This window comes from Heptranchias perlo, chromosome 12 (genome assembly GCF_035084215.1).
Source record: "Heptranchias perlo isolate sHepPer1 chromosome 12, sHepPer1.hap1, whole genome shotgun sequence".
Classification (NCBI taxonomy): Eukaryota; Metazoa; Chordata; class Chondrichthyes; order Hexanchiformes; family Hexanchidae; genus Heptranchias; species Heptranchias perlo.
This window is the reverse complement of record NC_090336.1, coordinates 2,946,068-2,963,969: the sequence shown is the minus strand read 5'-3', so window position 1 is coordinate 2,963,969 and position 17,902 is coordinate 2,946,068. Positions and strand designations below refer to the sequence as shown.

The window sequence follows — 17,902 nt, the reverse complement described above, 5'->3', positions numbered from 1 at the left end:
TGTAGAAGGGGCCCTGGTGGTGAGGCCCTGTCTGTAGAAGGGGCCCTGGTGGTGAGACCCTGTCTATCGAGGGCCCTGGTGGTGAGACCCTGTCTATCGAGGGCCCTGGTGGTGAGACCCTGTCTATAGAGGGCCCTGGTGGTGAGACCCTGTCTATAGAAGGGGCCCTGGTGGTGAGGCCCTGTCTATAGAGGGGCCTGGTGGTGAGGCCCTGTCTATAGAGGGCCCTGGTGGTGAGACCCTGTCGATAGAAGGGGCCCTGGTGGTGAGACCCTGTCTATAGAGGGCCCTGGTGGTGAGACCCTGTCTATAGAGGGGCCTGGTGGTGAGGCCCTGTCTATAGAGGGCCCTGGTGGTGAGACCCTGTCGATAGAAGGGGCCCTGGTGGTGCGACCCTGTCTATAGAAGGGGCCCTGGTGGTGAGACCCTGTCTGTAGAAGGGGCCCTGGTGGTGAGACCCTGTCTATAGAAGGGGCCCTGGTGGTGAGGCCCTGTCTATAGAAGGGGCCCTGGTGGTGAGACCCTGTCTGTAGAAGTGGCCCTGCTGGTGAGACCCTGTCTATCGAGGGCCCTGGTGGTGAGGCCCTGTCTATAGAGGCCCTGGTGGTGAGACCCTGTTTATAGAGGGCCCTGGTGGTGAGGCCCTGTCTATAGAGGGCCCTGGTGGTGAGGCCCTGTCTATAGAGGGCCCTGGTGGTGAGGCCTTGTCTATAGAAGAGGCCCTGGTGGTGAGACCCTGTCTGTAGAAGGGGCCCTGGTGGTGAGACCCTGTCTATAGAGGGCCCTGGTGGTGAGGCCCTGTCTATAGAAGGGGCCCTGGTGGTGAGGCCTTGTCTATAGAAGAGGCCCTGGTGGTGAGACCCTGTCTATAGAAGGGGCCCTGGTGGTGAGACCCTGTCTATAGAGGGCCCTGGTGGTGAGGCCCTGTCTATAGAAGGGGCCCTGGTGGTGAGACCCTGTCTATAGAGGGCCCTGGTGGTGAGGCCCTGTCTATAGAAGGGGCCCTGGTGGTGAGGCCCTGTCTATAGAAGGGGTCCTGGTGGTGAGGCCCTGTCTATAGAAGGGGCCCTGGTGGTGAGGCCCTGTCTATAGAGGGCCCTGGTGGTGAGGCCCTGTCTATAGAGGGCCCTGGTGGTGAGACCCCGTCTATAGAAGAGGCCCTGGTGGTGAGACCCTGTCTATAGAAGGGGCCCTGGTGGTGAGACCCTGTCTATAGAGGGCCCTGGTGGTGAGACCCTGTCTATAGAAGGGGCCCTGGTGGTGAGGCCCTGTCTATATAAGTGGCCCTGGTGGTGAGACCCTGTCTGTAGAAGGGGCCCTGGTGGTGAGACCCTGTCTATAGAGGGTCCTGGTGGTGAGACCCTGTCTATAGAAGGGGCCCTGGTGGTGAGACCCTGTCTGTAGAAGGGGCCCTGGTGGTGAGACCCTGTCTATAGAGGGCCCTGGTGGTGAGACCCTGTCTATAGAAGGGGCCCTGGTGGGGAGGCCCTGTCTGTAGAAGTTGTCCTGGTGGTGAGACCCTGTCTATAGAAGGGGCCCTGGTGGTGAGACCCTGTCTGTAGAAGGGGCCCTGGTGGTGAGACCCTGTCTATAGAGGGCCCTGGTGGTGAGACCCTGTCTATAGAAGGGGCCCTGGTGGTGAGGCCCTGTCTATAGAAGGGGCCCTGGTGGTGAGACCCTGTCTATAGAAGGGGCCCTGGTGGTGAGGCCCTGTCTATAGAAGGGGCCCTGGTGGTGAGACCCTGTCTATAGAAGGGGCCCTGGTGGTGAGACCCTGTCTATAGAGGGCCCTGGTGGTGAGACCCTGTCTATAGGAGGGGCCCTGGTGGTGAGACCCTCTCTGTAGAAGGGGCCCTGGTGGTGAGACCCTGTCTATAGAGGGCCCTGGTGGTGAGACCCTGTCTATAGAAGGGGCCCTGGTGGTGAGACCCTGTCTATAGAGGGCCCTGGTGGTGAGACCCTGTCTATAGAAGGGGCCCTGGTGGTGAGGTTCCTTATCTTGATGGTCAGTGATTGTCTCTAAATGTTTTCATGTTGATATCACCTTTCTTTGGTTATCTGTCCTTATCACATTGCTGTTTGAGGGTCCTTGCTGGGCACAAATTGGCTGCTGCGTTTCCTACATTATCACAGTGACTGCACTTCCAAAGTACTTCATTGGCTGTGAAGCACTTTGGGACATCCTGAGATGGTGAAAGGCTCTGTATAAATGTAAGTCTTTCTTTCTTTCTATTCATCAGTGGTGTTGTTTCACAGATCAAAATCACCTTCCTGAGAATGGGCATCGTGTATGTGAACAATCAGATCCAGAGTCTTCCCTTCCTGAAAGGTAAAAACACGTGTTGATTTCGTGCTGTGAACCTTGCAAAACTTCCCCAAACGCCTTTAGGACAAAGGACCAGGTCCCGACCAGGGATCGGGGGAAAGTGAAGGGAGCTGACTGAAAGCAATGTTGAAGGGGTAGTTTTTGAGGAGGCTTTTGAAAGGTGGGGAGAGATGTCCCAAGATCTCTTCGTTCAGGGAGGGATTTCCAGAGTGCATCACCAAGGTGGCTGAAGGTTTTTCCACTGATTGAGGAAGGAGAGGGGGAAGGAGGGAGGGATGGAAGATGGGAGGGAGGGAAGGAGGGAGGTAGGGAAGGAGGGAGGTAGGGAGGGAAGTATGCAGGGAGGGAGGGAAGGATGCAGGGAAGGAGGGAGGGAGGGAAGGAGGGAGGTAGAGAGGGAAGTATGCAGGGAGGGAGGGAAGGATGCAGGGAAGGAGGGAGGGAGGGAAGGAGGGAGGTAGGGAAGGAGGGAGGTAGAGAGGGAAGTATGCAGGGAGGGAGGGAAGGATGCAGGGAAGGAGGGAGGGAGGGAAAGAGGGAGGGAGAGGGAAGGAAGGATGGGGGAAGGACAGATGGAGGGACGGATGGATGCAGGGAGGGAGGGAGGGAAGGAGGCAGGGAGAAAGGGAAGGACGGAGGGAGGGAGGGAGGGAGGGAAGGACGGAGGGAGGGAGGGAGGGAAGGACGGAGGGAGGGAGGGAAGGTGGGAGGGAGGGAGGGGAGGACGGAGGGAGGGAGGGAAGGAGAGAGGAAGGGAGGGAAGGAGGCAGGGGGGAGGGGAGGGTGCAAATTGGGTCAAACTGGGCGAGTGTAAGGTTCAAGCTGAATTGTAAGACTGAAGAATGTTGCAGGGTAGGGGGTGCAAGGCCATGGAGTGATTCTATAGATTTTGAAGTCAATGTGTGAGGGTCTCGGGAGCCAGTGGAGGTTGGTGAGGGTAGGAAAGGTGAATGGGACTTAGTGCTGGATAGGGTGCAGATGGTTGAATTCTGGATGAGTTGAAGTCTGTAAAGGGTTGGGTTTTGGAGGCTGGTGAGGAGGTCTTCGATGAACATATGGATGACAATTGCAGTGTTAGTGAGTGTAAAATAAGGGCAAAATCAGGTGATATTGTGGAGATGGGAATAAATGGTCTTGGTGATGGACTGGATTTGAGATTTGAAACTCAAAGTTGCTCACTGTCAGGCTCAGTCAGTCAGTCAGGCTCAGTCAGTCAGTCAGGGTCAGTCGGGCTCAGTCAGTCAGTCAGGGTCAGTCGGGCTCAGTCAGTCGGTCCGGGTCAGTCAGTCGGTCGGGCTCAGTCAGGGTCAGTCAGTCGGTCCGGGTCAGTCAGTCGGTCGGGCTCAGTCGGGGTCAGTCAGTCGGTCAGGGTCAGTCAGTCGGTCAGGGTCAGTCAGTCGGGCTCAGTCAGTCGGGCTCAGTCAGTCAGTCAGTCGGGCTCAGTCAGTCAGTCAGGGTCAGCCAGTCGGTCAGGGTCAGTCAGTCGGTCAGGGTCAGTCAGTCAGTCGGGCTCAGTCAGTCAGTCGGGCTCAGTCAGTCGGGCTCAGTCAGTCAGTCAGGCTCAGTCGGGCTCAGTCAGTCGGGCTCAGTCAGTCAGTCGGGCTCAGTCAGTCAGTCGGGCTCAGTCAGTCGGGCTCAGTCAGTCAGTCAGGCTCAGTCAGTCGGGCTCAGTCAGTCACGGTCAGTCGGGCTCAGTCAGTCAGTCGGGCTCAGTCAGTCGGGCTCAGTCAGTCAGTCAGGCTCAGTCAGTCGGGCTCAGTCAGTCAGTCGGGCTCAGTCAGTCGGGCTCAGTCAGTCAGTCGGGCTCAGTCAGTCGGGCTCAGTCAGTCAGTCAGGCTCAGTCGGGCTCAGTCAGTCGGGCTCAGTCAGTCAGTCGGGCTCAGTCAGTCGGGCTCAGTCAGTCAGTCAGGCTCAGTCGGGCTCAGTCAGTCGGGCTCAGTCAGTCAGTCAGGCTCAGTTGGGCTCAGTCAGTCGGGCTCAGTCAGTCAGTCGGGCTCAGTCAGTCGGGCTCAGTCAGTCAGTCAGGCTCAGTCGGGCTCAGTCAGTCGGGCTCAGTCAGTCAGTCACGGTCAGTCGGGCTCAGTCAGTCAGTCGGGCTCAGTCAGACGGGCTCAGTCAGTCAGTCAGGCTCAGTCGGGCTCAGTCAGTCGGGCTCAGTCAGTCGGGCTCAGTCCGATTGAGCAGCTGTGGAAGAGGAGGGAGAGGGAGCTATGATGCGAAGTTTCTGATAGGGACTGACAAGTATTGCTGAAATCTTGTCAGAAAGTTCTCGAGAAAGTTCCAGGTCAATGAGCGGTTTAATATCAGATGCAGCCTGATGGCCTCACTGCCATAGCAGCTCCGAATACCTGAGTAAGGAAGGCAGCCCTTGCACAGCACACACCCGCTGCACAGGAATTGTTACAATCAGGTCTGCAATTATAGTTTTGACAGGTAGAGTCTTGTAACTTGCTGAAATTCCATCATTATGCAGCACCGTCAGAGAGGAGTGATGTGTAGCACCGTCAGAGAGGAGTGATGTGAAGCACTGTCAGAGAGGAGTGATGTGTAGCACCGTCAGAGAGGAGTGATGTGTAGCACCGTCAGAGAGGAGTGATGTGAAGCACTGTCAGAGAGGAGTGATGTGTAGCACCGTCAGAGAGGAGTGATGTGTAGCACCGTCAGAGAGGAGTGATGTGTCGCACTGTCAGAGAGGAGTGATGTGCAGCACTGTCAGAGAGGAGTGATGTGTCGCACTGTCAGAGAGGAGTGATGAGTAGCACTGTCAGAGGGGAGTGATGAGCAGCACCGTCAGAGAGGAGTGATGTGTCGCACTGTCAGAGAGGAGTGATGTGTCGCACTGTCAGAGAGGAGTGATGTGCAGCACTGTCAGAGAGGAGTGATGTGAAGCACTGTCAGAGAGGAGTGATGAGTAGCACTGTCAGAGAGGAGTGATGAGTAGCACTGGCAGAGAGGAGTGATGAGTAGCACTGGCAGAGAGGAGTGATGAGTAGCACTGTCAGAGAGGAGTGATGAGTAGCACTGGCAGAGAGGAGTGATGAGTAGCACCGTCAGAGAGGAGTGATGTGTAGCACCGTCAGAGAGGAGTGATGTGTAGCACTGGCAGAGAGGAGTGATGTGTAGCACTGTCAGAGAGGAGTGATGAGTAGCACCATCAGAGAGGAGTGATGTGTCGCACTGTCAGAGAGGAGTGATGAGTAGCACCGTCAGAGAGGAGTGATGTGTAGCACCGTCAGAGAGGAGTGATGTGTAGCACCATCAGAGAGGAGTAATGTGTAGCACCGTCAGAGAGGAGTGAATAGTATCACTGTCAGAGAGGAGTGATGTGAAGCACCATCAGAGAGGAGTGATGAGTAGCACCGTCAGAGAGGAGTGATGTGTAGCACCGTCAGAGAGGAGTGATGAGTAGCACTGTCAGAGAGGAGTGATGAGTAGCACCGTCAGAGAGGAGTGATGTGCAGCACTGTCAGAGAGGAGTGATGAGTAGCACTGTCAGAGAGGAGTGATGAGTAGCACTGTCAGAGAGGAGTGATGTGTAGCACTGTCAGATAGGAGTGAGGAGCAGCACCATCAGAGAGGAGTGATGTGTAGCACTGTCAGAGAGGAGTGAATAGTATCACTGTCAGAGAGGAGTGATGTGTAGCACTGTCAGAGAGGAGTGATGTGTCGCACTGTCAGAGAGGAGTGATGAGTAGCACTGTCAGATAGGAGTGAGGAGCAGCACCATCAGAGAGGAGTGAATAGTATCACTGTCAGAGAGGAGTGATGAGTAGCACTGTCAGAGAGGAGTGATGTGAAGCACTGTCAGAGAGGAGTGATGAGTAGCACTGTCAGAGAGGAGTGATGTGTAGCACCGTCAGAGAGGAGTGATGAGTAGCACCATCAGAGAGGAGTGATGTGTCGCACTGTCAGAGAGGAGTGATGTGTAGCACCGTCAGAGAGGAGTGATGTGTAGCACCGTCAGAGAGGAGTGATGTGTAGCACTGTCAGAGAGGAGTGATGTGTAGCACCGTCAGAGAGGAGTGATGTGTAGCACCGTCAGAGAGGAGTGATGTGTAGCACCGTCAGAGAGGAGTGATGTGTCGCACTGTCAGAGAGGAGTGATGTGTAGCACTGTCAGAGAGGAGTGATGAGTAGCACCATCAGAGAGGAGTGATGAGTAGCACTGTCAGAGAGGAGTGATGAGCAGCACCGTCAGAGAGGAGTGATGAGCAGCACCATCAGAGAGGAGTGATGTTTCGCACTGTCAGAGAGGAGTGATGTGTCGCACTGTCAGAGAGGAGTGATGTGAAGCACCGTCAGAGAGGAGTGATGAGTAGCACCATCAGAGAGGAGTGATGTGTCGCACTGTCAGAGAGGAGTGATGTGTAGCACCGTCAGAGAGGAGTGATGTGTAGCACCGTCAGAGAGGAGTGATGTGTAGCACTCTCAGAGAGGAGTGATGTGTCGCACTGTCAGAGAGGAGTGATGTGTCGCACTGTCAGAGAGGAGTGATGTGTCGCACTGTCAGAGAGGAGTGACGAGTAGCAATGTCAGAGAGGAGTGATGTGTCGCACTGACAGAGAGGAGTGACGAGTAGCACTGTCAGAGAGGAGTGATGAGTAGCACCATCAGATAGGAGTGATGAGTAGCACCGTCAGAGAGGAGTGATGTGTTGAACTGTCAGAGAGGAGTGATGAGTAGCACTGTCAGAGAGGAGTGATGAGTAGCACCGTCAGAGAGGAGTGATGTGTAGCACCGTCAGAGAGGAGTGATGAGTAGCACTGTCAGAGAGGAGTGATGAGTAGCACCGTCAGAGAGGAGTGATGTGTTGCACTGTCAGAGAGGAGTGATGTGCAGCACCGTCAGAGAGGAGTGATGTGTAGCACCGTCAGAGAGGAGTGATGTGTCGCACTGTCAGAGAGGAGTGATGTGTAGCACCGTCAGAGAGGAGTGATGTGTAGCACCGTCAGAGAGGAGTGATGTGTAGCACTGTCAGAGAGGAGTGATGTGTCGCACTGTCAGAGAGGAGTGATGTGTTGCACTGTCAGAGAGGAGTGATGTGTCGCACTGTCAGAGAGGAGTGACGAGTAGCACTGTCAGAGAGGAGTGATGTGTCGCACTGACAGAGAGGAGTGACGAGTAGCACTGTCAGAGAGGAGTGATGAGCAACACCGTCAGAGAGGAGTGATGTGTTGCACTGTCAGAGAGGAGTGATGAGTAGCACCATCAGAGAGGAGTGATGAGTAACACCGTCAGAGAGGAGTGATGTGTTGCACTGTCAGAGAGGAGTGATGAGTAGCACCGTCAGAGAGGAGTGATGAGTAGCACTGTCAGAGAGGAGTGATGAGTAGCACCGTCAGAGAGGAGTGATGTGTAGCACTGCCAGAGAGGAGTGATGAGTCGCACTGTCAGATAGGAGTGAGGAGCAGAACCATCAGAGAGGATTGATGAGTAGCACCGTCAGAGAGGAGTGAATAGTATCACTGTCAGAGAGGAGTGATGTGAAGCACTGTCAGAGAGGAGTGATGAGTAGCACTGTCAGAGAGGAGTGATGTGAAGCACTGTCAGAGCGGAGTGATGAGTAGCACCGTCAGAGAGGAGTGATGTGTAGCACTGTCAGAGAGGAGTGATGTGTCGCACCGTCAGAGAGGAGTGATGTGTAGCACTGTCAGAGAGCAGTGATGTGCAGCACTGTCAGAGAGGAGTGATGAGTAGCACCATCAGAGAGGAGTGATGTGTAGCACTGTCAGAGAGGAGTGATGAGTAGCACTGTCAGAGAGGAGTGATGTGAAGCACCGTCAGAGAGGAGTGATCAGTAGCCCCGTCAGAGAGGAGTGATGTGTCGCACCATCAGAGAGGAGTGATCAGTAGCACCGTCAGAGAGGAGTGATGTGAAGCACCATCAGAGAGGAGTGATCAGTAGCACCGTCAGAGAGGAGTGATGAGTAGCACCGTCAGAGAGGAGTGATGTGTAGCACTGTTGGAGAGGAGTGATGAGTAGCACTGTCAGATAGGAGTGAGGAGCAGCACCATCAGAGAGGAGTGATGTGTAGCACTGTCAGAGAGGAGTGATGTGAAGCACTGTCAGAGAGGAGTGATGAGTAGCACCGTCAGAGAGGAGTGATGAGTAGCACCATCAGAGAGGAGTGATGAGTAGCACTGTCAGAGAGGAGTGATGAGCAGCACTGTCAGAGGGGAGTGATGAGTAGCACCGTCAGAGAGGAGTGATGTGTAGCACTGTCAGAGAGGAGTGATGAGTAGCACTGTCAGAGAGGAGTGAGGAGCAGCACCATCAGAGAGGAGTGATGTGTAGCACTGTCAGAAAGGAGTGAATAGTATCACTGTCAGAGAGGAGTGATGTGAAGCACTGTCAGAGAGGAGTGATGAGTAGCACTGTCAGAGAGGAGTGATGTGAAGCACTGTCAGAGAGGAGTGATGAGTAGCACCGTCAGAGAGGAGTGATGTGTAGCACTGTCAGAGAGGAGTGATTTGTAGCACCGTCAGAGAGGAGTGATGTGTTGCACTGTCAGAGAGGAGTGATGAGTAGCACCATCAGAGACGAGTGATGTGTCGCACTGTCAGAGAGGAGTGATGAGTAGCACCATCAGAGAGGAGTGATGTGTCGCACTGTCAGAGAGGAGTGATGAGTAGCACCGTCAGAGAGGAGTGATGTGTAGCACTGTCAGAGAGGAGTGATTTGAAGCACCATCAGAGAGGAGTGATGAGTAGCACCGTCAGAGAGGAGTGATGTGTAGCACCGTAAGAGAGGAGTGATGAGTAGCACTGTCAGAGAGGAGTGATGAGTAGCACTGTCAGAGAGGAGTGATGTGAAGCACTGTCAGAGAGGAGTGATGAGTAGCACTGTCAGAGAGGAGTGATGTGTAGCACCGTCAGAGAGGAGTGATGAGTAGCACCATCAGAGAGGAGTGATGTGTCGCACTGTCAGAGAGGAGTGATGTGTAGCACCGTCAGAGAGGAGTGATGTGTAGCACCGTCAGAGAGGAGTGATGTGTAGCACTGTCAGAGAGGAGTGATGTGTCGCACTGTCAGAGAGGAGTGATAAGTAGCACTGTCAGAGAGGAGTGATGAGTAGCACTGTCAGAGAGGAGTGATGAGTAGCACCGTCAGAGAGGAGTGATGAGCAGCACCATCAGAGAGGAGTGATGTTTCGCACTGTCAGAGAGGAGTGATGTGTCGTACTGTCAGAGAGGATTGATGTGAAGCACCGTCAGAGAGGAGTGATGTGTCGCACTGTCAGAGAGGAGTGATGTGTAGCACCGTCAGAGAGGAGTGATGTGTAGCACCGTCAGAGAGGAGTGATGTGTAGCACTCTCAGAGAGGAGTGATGTGTCGCACTGTCAGAGAGGAGTGATGTGTCGCACTGTCAGAGAGGAGTGATGTGTCGCACTGTCAGAGAGGAGTGACGAGTAGCACTGTCAGAGAGGAGTGATGTGTCGCACTGACAGAGAGGAGTGACGAGTAGCACTGTCAGAGAGGAGTGACGAGTAGCACCATCAGAGAGGAGTGATGAGTAGCACCGTCAGAGAGGAGTGATGTGTTGCACTGTCAGAGAGGAGTGATGAGTAGCACTGTCAGAGAGGAGTGATGAGTAGCACCGTCAGAGAGGAGTGATGTGTAGCACTGTCAGAGAGGAGTGATGTGTTGCACTGTCAGAGAGGAGTGATGTGTCGCACTGACAGAGAGGAGTGACGAGTAGCACTGTCAGAGAGGAGTGACGAGTAGCACCATCAGAGAGGAGTGATGAGTAGCACCGTCAGAGAGGAGTGATGTGTTGCACTGTCAGAGAGGAGTGATGAGTTGCACTGTCAGAGAGGAGTGATGAGTAGCACCGTCAGAGAGGAGTGATGTGTAGCACTGTCAGAGAGGAGTGATGAGTAGCACCGTCAGAGAGGAGTGATGTGTAGCACTGTCAGAGAGGAGTGATGTGTAGCACTGTCAGAGAGGAGTGATGTGTCGCACTGTCAGAGAGGAGTGATGAGAGCACCGTCAGAGAGGATTGATGTGTAGCACTGTCAGAGAGGAGTGAATAGTATCACTGTCAGAGAGGAGTGATGTGAAGCACTGTCAGAGAGGAGTGATGAGTAGCACTGTCAGAGAGGAGTGATGTGTAGCACTGTCAGAGAGGAGTGATGAGTAGCACTGTCAGAGAGGAGTGATGTGAAGCACTGTCAGAGCGGAGTGATGAGTAGCACCGTCAGAGAGGAGTGATGTGTAGCACTGTCAGAGAGGAGTGATGTGTCGCACTGTCAGAGAGGAGTGATGAGTAGCACTGGCAGAGAGGAGTGATGTGAAGCACCGTCAGAGAGGAGTGATCAGTCGCACCGTCAGAGAGGAGTGATGTGTCGCACCGTCAGAGAGGAGTGATGAGTAGCACTGGCAGAGAGGAGTGATGTGAAGCACCGTCAGAGAGGAGTGATCAGTAGCACCGTCAGAGAGGAGTGATGTGTCGCACCATCAGAGAGGAGTGATCAGTAGCACCGTCAGAGCGGAGTGATGTGAAGCACCATCAGAGAGGAGTGATCAGTAGCACCGTCAGAGAGGAGTGATGTGAAGCACCATCAGAGAGGAGTGATCAGTAGCACCATCAGAGAGGAGTGATGTGTCGCACCGTCAGAGAGGAGTGATGTGTAGCACTGTCAGAGAGGAGTGATGAGTAGCACTGTCAGAGAGGTTTGATGTGAAGCACCATCAGAGAGGAGTGATCAGTCGCACCGTCAGAGAGGAGTGATGTGTCGCACCGTCAGAGAGGAGTGATGTGCAGCACCGTCAGAGAGGAGTGATGTGTAGCACCGTCAGAGAGGAGTGATGTGAAGCACCGTCAGAGAGGAGTGATGAGTAGCACTGGCAGAGAGGAGTGATGTGAAGCACTGTCAGAGAGGAGTGATGTGTAGCACCGTCAGAGAGGAGTGATGTGAAGCACCGTCAGAGAGGAGTGATGAGTAGCACTGGCAGAGAGGAGTGATGAATAGCACTGTCAGAGAGGAGTGATGAGTAGCACTGTCAGAGAGGAGTGATGTGTCGCACTGTCAGAGAGGAGTGATGCGTAGCACCATCAGAGAGGAGTGATGTGTTGCACTGTCAGAGAGGAGTGATGAGTAGCACTGTCAGAGAGGAGTGATGTGCAGCACTGTCAGAGAGGAGTGATGAGTAGCACTGTCAGAGAGGAGTGATGTGTAGCACTGTCAGAGAGGAGTGATGAGTAGCACCATCAGAGAGGAGTGATGTGTCGCACTGTCAGAGAGGAGTGATGAGTAGCACCGTCAGAGTGGAGTGACGTGTAGCACCATCAGAGAGGAGTGATGTGTCGCACTGTCAGAGAGGATTGATGTGTCGCACTGTCAGAGAGGAGTGATGTGTAGCACCATCAGAGAGGAGTGATGAGCAGCACCATCAGAGAGGAGTGATGTGTATCACTGTCAGAGAGGAGTGATGTGTAGCACCATCAGAGAGGAGTGATGTATCGCACTGTCAGAGAGGAGTGATGTGTAGCACTGTCAGAGAGGACTGATGAGTAGCACTGTCAGAGAGGAGTGATGAGTAGCACTGTCAGAGTGGAGTGACGTGTAGCACCATCAGAGAGGAGTGATGTGTCGCACTGTCAGAGAGGAGTGATGTGTAGCACTGTCAGAGAGGACTGATGAGTAGCACTGTCAGAGAGGAGTGATGAGTAGCACTGTCAGAGTGGAGTGACGTGTAGCACCATCAGAGAGGAGTGATTTGTCGCACTGTCAGAGAGGAGTGATGTGTAGCACTGTCAGAGAGGACTGATGAGTAGCACTGTCAAAGAGGAGTGATGTGTATCACTGTCAGAGAGGGGTGATGTGTCGCACTGTCAGAGAGGAGTGATGAGTAGCACTGTCAGAGAGGAGTGATGAGTAGCACTGTCAGAGAGGAGTGATGAGTTGCACTGTCAGAGAGGAGTGATGTGTCGCACCATCAGAGAGGAGTGATGAGCAGCACCATCAGAGAGGAGTGATGTGTATCACTGTCAGAGAGGAGTGATGTGTAGCACCATCAGAGAGGAGTGATGTATCGCACTGTCAGAGAGGAGTGATGTGTATCACTGTCAGAGAGGAGTGATGAGTAGCACCATCAGAGAGGAGTGATGTGCAGCACTGTCAGAGAGGAGTGATGTGTCGCACTGTCAGAGAGGAGTGATGAGTAGCACTGTCAGAGAGGAGTGATGAGTAGCACTGTCAGAGAGGAGTGATGAGTTGCACTGTCAGAGAGGAGTGATGTGTCGCACTGTCAGAGAGGAGTGATGTGTCGCACTGTCAGAGAGGAGTGATGTGAAGCACCGTCAGAGAGGAGTGATGTGTCGCACTGTCAGAGAGGAGTGATGTGTAGCACCGTCAGAGAGGAGTGATGTGTCGCACTGTCGGAGAGGATGGATGTGTCGCACTGTCAGAGAGGAGTGATGTGTAGCACCGTCAGAGAGGAGTGATGAGTCGCACTGTCAGAGAGGAGTGATGTGTCGCACTGTCAGAGAGGAGTGATTTGTAGCACCGTCAGAGAGGAGTGATGAGTAGCACCGTCAGAGAGGAGTGATGTGTAGCACTGTCAGATAGGAGTGAGGAGCAGCACCATCAGAGAGGAGTGATGTGTAGCAGCGTCAGAGAGGAGTGATGTGTCGCACTGTCAGAGAGGAGTGATGTGTAGCACCGTCAGAGAGGAGTGATGTGTAGCACCGTCAGAGAGGAGTGATGAGTCGCACTGTCAGAGAGGAGTGATGTGTCGCACTGTCAGAGACGAGTGATGTGTCGCACTGTCAGAGAGGAGTGATGTGTCGCACTGTCAGAGAGGAGTGATGTGAAGCACTGTCAGAGAGGAGTGATGAGTAGCACCGTCAGAGAGGAGTGATGAGTAGCACTGACAGAGAGGAGTGACGAGTAGCACTGTCAGAGAGGAGTGACGAGTAGCACCATCAGAGAGGAGTGATGAGTAGCACCGTCAGAGAGGAGTGATGTGTTGCACTGTCAGAGAGGAGTGATGAGTAGCACTGTCAGAGAGGAGTGATGAGTAGCACCGTCAGAGAGGAGTGATGTGTAGCACTGTCAGAGAGGAGTGATGTGTTGCACTGTCAGAGAGGAGTGATGTGCATCACCGTCAGAGAGGAGTGATGTGTAGCACCGTCAGAGAGGAGTGATGTGTAGCACCGTCAGAGAGGAGTGATGTGTAGCACTGTCAGAGAGGAGTGATGTGTCGCACTGTCAGAGAGGAGTGATGAGAGCACCGTCAGAGAGGATTGATGTGTAGCACTGTCAGAGAGGAATGAATAGTATCACTGTCAGAGAGGAGTGATGTGAAGCACTGTCAGAGAGGAGTGATGAGTAGCACTGTCAGAGAGGAGTGATGTGAAGCACTGTCAGAGCGGAGTGATGAGTAGCACCGTCAGAGAGGAGTGATGTGTAGCACTGTCAGAGAGGAGTGATGAGTAGCACTGTCAGAGAGGAGTGATGTGAAGCACTGTCAGAGCGGAGTGATGAGTAGCACCGTCAGAGAGGAGTGATGTGTAGCACTGTCAGAGAGGAGTGATGTGTCGCACTGTCAGAGAGGAGTGATGAGTAGCACTGGCAGAGAGGAGTGATGTGAAGCACCGTCAGAGAGGAGTGATCAGTCGCACCGTCAGAGAGGAGTGATGTGTCGCACCGTCAGAGAGGAGTGATGAGTAGCACTGGCAGAGAGGAGTGATGTGAAGCACCGTCAGAGAGGAGTGATCAGTAGCACCGTCAGAGAGGAGTGATGTGTCGCACCATCAGAGAGGAGTGATCAGTAGCACCGTCAGAGCGGAGTGATGTGAAGCACCATCAGAGAGGAGTGATCAGTAGCACCGTCAGAGAGGAGTGATGTGAAGCACCATCAGAGAGGAGTGATCAGTAGCACCATCAGAGAGGAGTGATGTGTCGCACCGTCAGAGAGGAGTGATGTGTAGCACTGTCAGAGAGGAGTGATGAGTAGCACTGTCAGAGAGGTTTGATGTGAAGCACCATCAGAGAGGAGTGATCAGTCGCACCGTCAGAGAGGAGTGATGTGTCGCACCGTCAGAGAGGAGTGATGTGCAGCACCGTCAGAGAGGAGTGATGTGTAGCACCGTCAGAGAGGAGTGATGTGAAGCACCGTCAGAGAGGAGTGATGAGTAGCACTGGCAGAGAGGAGTGATGTGAAGCACTGTCAGAGAGGAGTGATGTGTAGCACCGTCAGAGAGGAGTGATGTGAAGCACCGTCAGAGAGGAGTGATGAGTAGCACTGGCAGAGAGGAGTGATGAATAGCACTGTCAGAGAGGAGTGATGAGTAGCACTGTCAGAGAGGAGTGATGTGTCGCACTGTCAGAGAGGAGTGATGCGTAGCACCATCAGAGAGGAGTGATGTGTTGCACTGTCAGAGAGGAGTGATGAGTAGCACTGTCAGAGAGGAGTGATGTGCAGCACTGTCAGAGAGGAGTGATGAGTAGCACTGTCAGAGAGGAGTGATGTGTAGCACTGTCAGAGAGGAGTGATGAGTAGCACCATCAGAGAGGAGTGATGTGTCGCACTGTCAGAGAGGAGTGATGAGTAGCACCGTCAGAGTGGAGTGACGTGTAGCACCATCAGAGAGGAGTGATGTGTCGCACTGTCAGAGAGGATTGATGTGTCGCACTGTCAGAGAGGAGTGATGTGTAGCACCATCAGAGAGGAGTGATGAGCAGCACCATCAGAGAGGAGTGATGTGTATCACTGTCAGAGAGGAGTGATGTGTAGCACCATCAGAGAGGAGTGATGTATCGCACTGTCAGAGAGGAGTGATGTGTAGCACTGTCAGAGAGGACTGATGAGTAGCACTGTCAGAGAGGAGTGATGAGTAGCACTGTCAGAGTGGAGTGACGTGTAGCACCATCAGAGAGGAGTGATGTGTCGCACTGTCAGAGAGGAGTGATGTGTAGCACTGTCAGAGAGGACTGATGAGTAGCACTGTCAGAGAGGAGTGATGAGTAGCACTGTCAGAGTGGAGTGACGTGTAGCACCATCAGAGAGGAGTGATTTGTCGCACTGTCAGAGAGGAGTGATGTGTAGCACTGTCAGAGAGGACTGATGAGTAGCACTGTCAAAGAGGAGTGATGTGTATCACTGTCAGAGAGGGGTGATGTGTCGCACTGTCAGAGAGGAGTGATGAGTAGCACTGTCAGAGAGGAGTGATGAGTAGCACTGTCAGAGAGGAGTGATGAGTTGCACTGTCAGAGAGGAGTGATGTGTCGCACCATCAGAGAGGAGTGATGAGCAGCACCATCAGAGAGGAGTGATGTGTATCACTGTCAGAGAGGAGTGATGTGTAGCACCATCAGAGAGGAGTGATGTATCGCACTGTCAGAGAGGAGTGATGTGTATCACTGTCAGAGAGGAGTGATGAGTAGCACCATCAGAGAGGAGTGATGTGTAGCACTGTCAGAGAGGAGTGATGTGTCGCACTGTCAGAGAGGAGTGATGAGTAGCACTGTCAGAGAGGAGTGATGAGTAGCACTGTCAGAGAGGAGTGATGAGTTGCACTGTCAGAGAGGAGTGATGTGTCGCACTGTCAGAGAGGAGTGATGTGTCGCACTGTCAGAGAGGAGTGATGTGAAGCACCGTCAGAGAGGAGTGATGTGTCGCACTGTCAGAGAGGAGTGATGTGTAGCACCGTCAGAGAGGAGTGATGTGTCGCACTGTCGGAGAGGATGGATGTGTCGCACTGTCAGAGAGGAGTGATGTGTAGCACCGTCAGAGAGGAGTGATGAGTCGCACTGTCAGAGAGGAGTGATGTGTCGCACTGTCAGAGAGGAGTGATGTGTAGCACCGTCAGAGAGGAGTGATGAGCAGCACCGTCAGAGAGGAGTGATGTGTAGCACTGTCAGATAGGAGTGAGGAGCAGCACCATCAGAGAGGAGTGATGTGTAGCAGCGTCAGAGAGGAGTGATGTGTCGCACTGTCAGAGAGGAGTGATGTGTAGCACCGTCAGAGAGGAGTGATGTGTAGCACCGTCAGAGAGGAGTGATGAGTCGCACTGTCAGAGAGGAGTGATGTGTCGCACTGTCAGAGACGAGTGATGTGTCGCACTGTCAGAGAGGAGTGATGTGTCGCACTGTCAGAGAGGAGTGATGTGAAGCACTGTCAGAGAGGAGTGATGAGTAGCACCGTCAGAGAGGAGTGATGAGTAGCACTGTCAGAGAGGAGTGATGTGTCGCACTGACAGAGAGGAGTGACGAGTAGCACTGTCAGTGAGGAGTGATGAGTAGCACCATCAGAGAGGAGTGATGAGTAGCACCGTCAGAGAGGAGTGATGTGTTGCACTGTCAGAGAGGAGTGATGAGTAGCACTGTCAGAGAGGAGTGATGAGTAGCACCGTCAGAGAGGAGTGATGTGTTGCACTGTCAGATAGGAGTGAGGAGCAGCACCATCAGAGAGGAGTGATGTGTAGCACTGTCAGAGTGGAGTGATGTGAAGCACTGTCAGAGAGGAGTGATGAGTAGCACTCTCAGAGAGGAGTGATGTGAAGCACTGTCAGAGAAGAGTGATGAGTAGCACTGTCAGAGAGGAGTGATGTGAAGCACTGTTAGAGAGGAGTGATGAGTAGCACTGTCAGATAGGAGTGAGGAGCAGCACCATCAGAGAGGAGTGATGTGTAGCACTGTCAGAGTGGAGTGATGTGAAGCACTGTCAGAGAGGAGTGATGAGTAGCACTGTCAGAGAGGAGTGATGTGAAGCACTGTCAGAGAGGAGTTATGAGTAGCACCGTCAGAGAGGAGTGATGAGTAGCACCATCAGAGAGGAGTGAATAGTATCACTGTCAGAGAGGAGTGATGAGCAGCACTGTCAGAGGGGAGTGATGTGTAGCACTGTCAGAGAGGAGTGATGTGTCGCACTGTCAGAGGGGAGTGATGAGTAGCACCGTCAGAGAGGAGTGATGTGTAGCACTGTCAGAGAGGAGTGATGAGTAGCACTGTCAGAGAGGAGTGATGAGTAGCACTGTCAGAGAGGAGTGAGGAGCAGCACCATCAGAGAGGAGTGATGTGTAGCACTGTCAGAAAGGAGTGAATAGTATCACTGTCAGAGAGGAGTGATGTGAAGCACTGTCAGAGAGGAGTGATCAGTAGCACCGTCAGAGAGGAGTGATGTGAAGCACCATCAGAGAGGAGTGATCAGTAGCACCGTCAGAGAGGAGTGATGTGTCGCACCGTCAGAGAGGAGTGATGTGAAGCACCATCAGAGAGGAGTGATCAGTCGCACTGTCAGAGAGGAGTGATGTGTCGCACCGTCAGAGAGGAGTGATGTGCAGCACCGTCAGTGAGGACGGATGTGTAGCACCGTCAGAGAGGATTGATGAGTAGCACTGGCAGAGAGGAGTGATGTGAAGCACTGTCAGAGAGGAGTGATGTGTAGCACCGTCAGAGAGGAGTGATGAGTAGCACTGGCAGAGAGGAGTGATGTGAAGCACTGTCAGAGAGGAGTGATGTGTAGCACCGTCAGAGAGGAGTGATGTGTTGCACTGTCAGAGAGGAGTGATGAGTAGCACTGGCAGAGAGGAGTGATGTGAAGCACTGTCAGAGAGGAGTGATGTGTAGC

At 53.4% G+C, this 17,902-nt stretch overlaps 1 protein-coding gene across 1 annotated transcript in view; it reads left to right on the top strand.

The window, feature by feature from the left end:
* Positions 1–17,902, top strand: part of LOC137328116 (mucin-6-like) — a 553,886-nt gene that overhangs the window by 102,259 nt on the left and 433,725 nt on the right. The window contains exon 9 of the mRNA XM_067994296.1: positions 2,257–2,329. Within this exon, the coding sequence (XP_067850397.1) occupies positions 2,257–2,329 (73 nt within the window). The remainder of the gene's footprint in view (positions 1–2,256; positions 2,330–17,902) is intronic.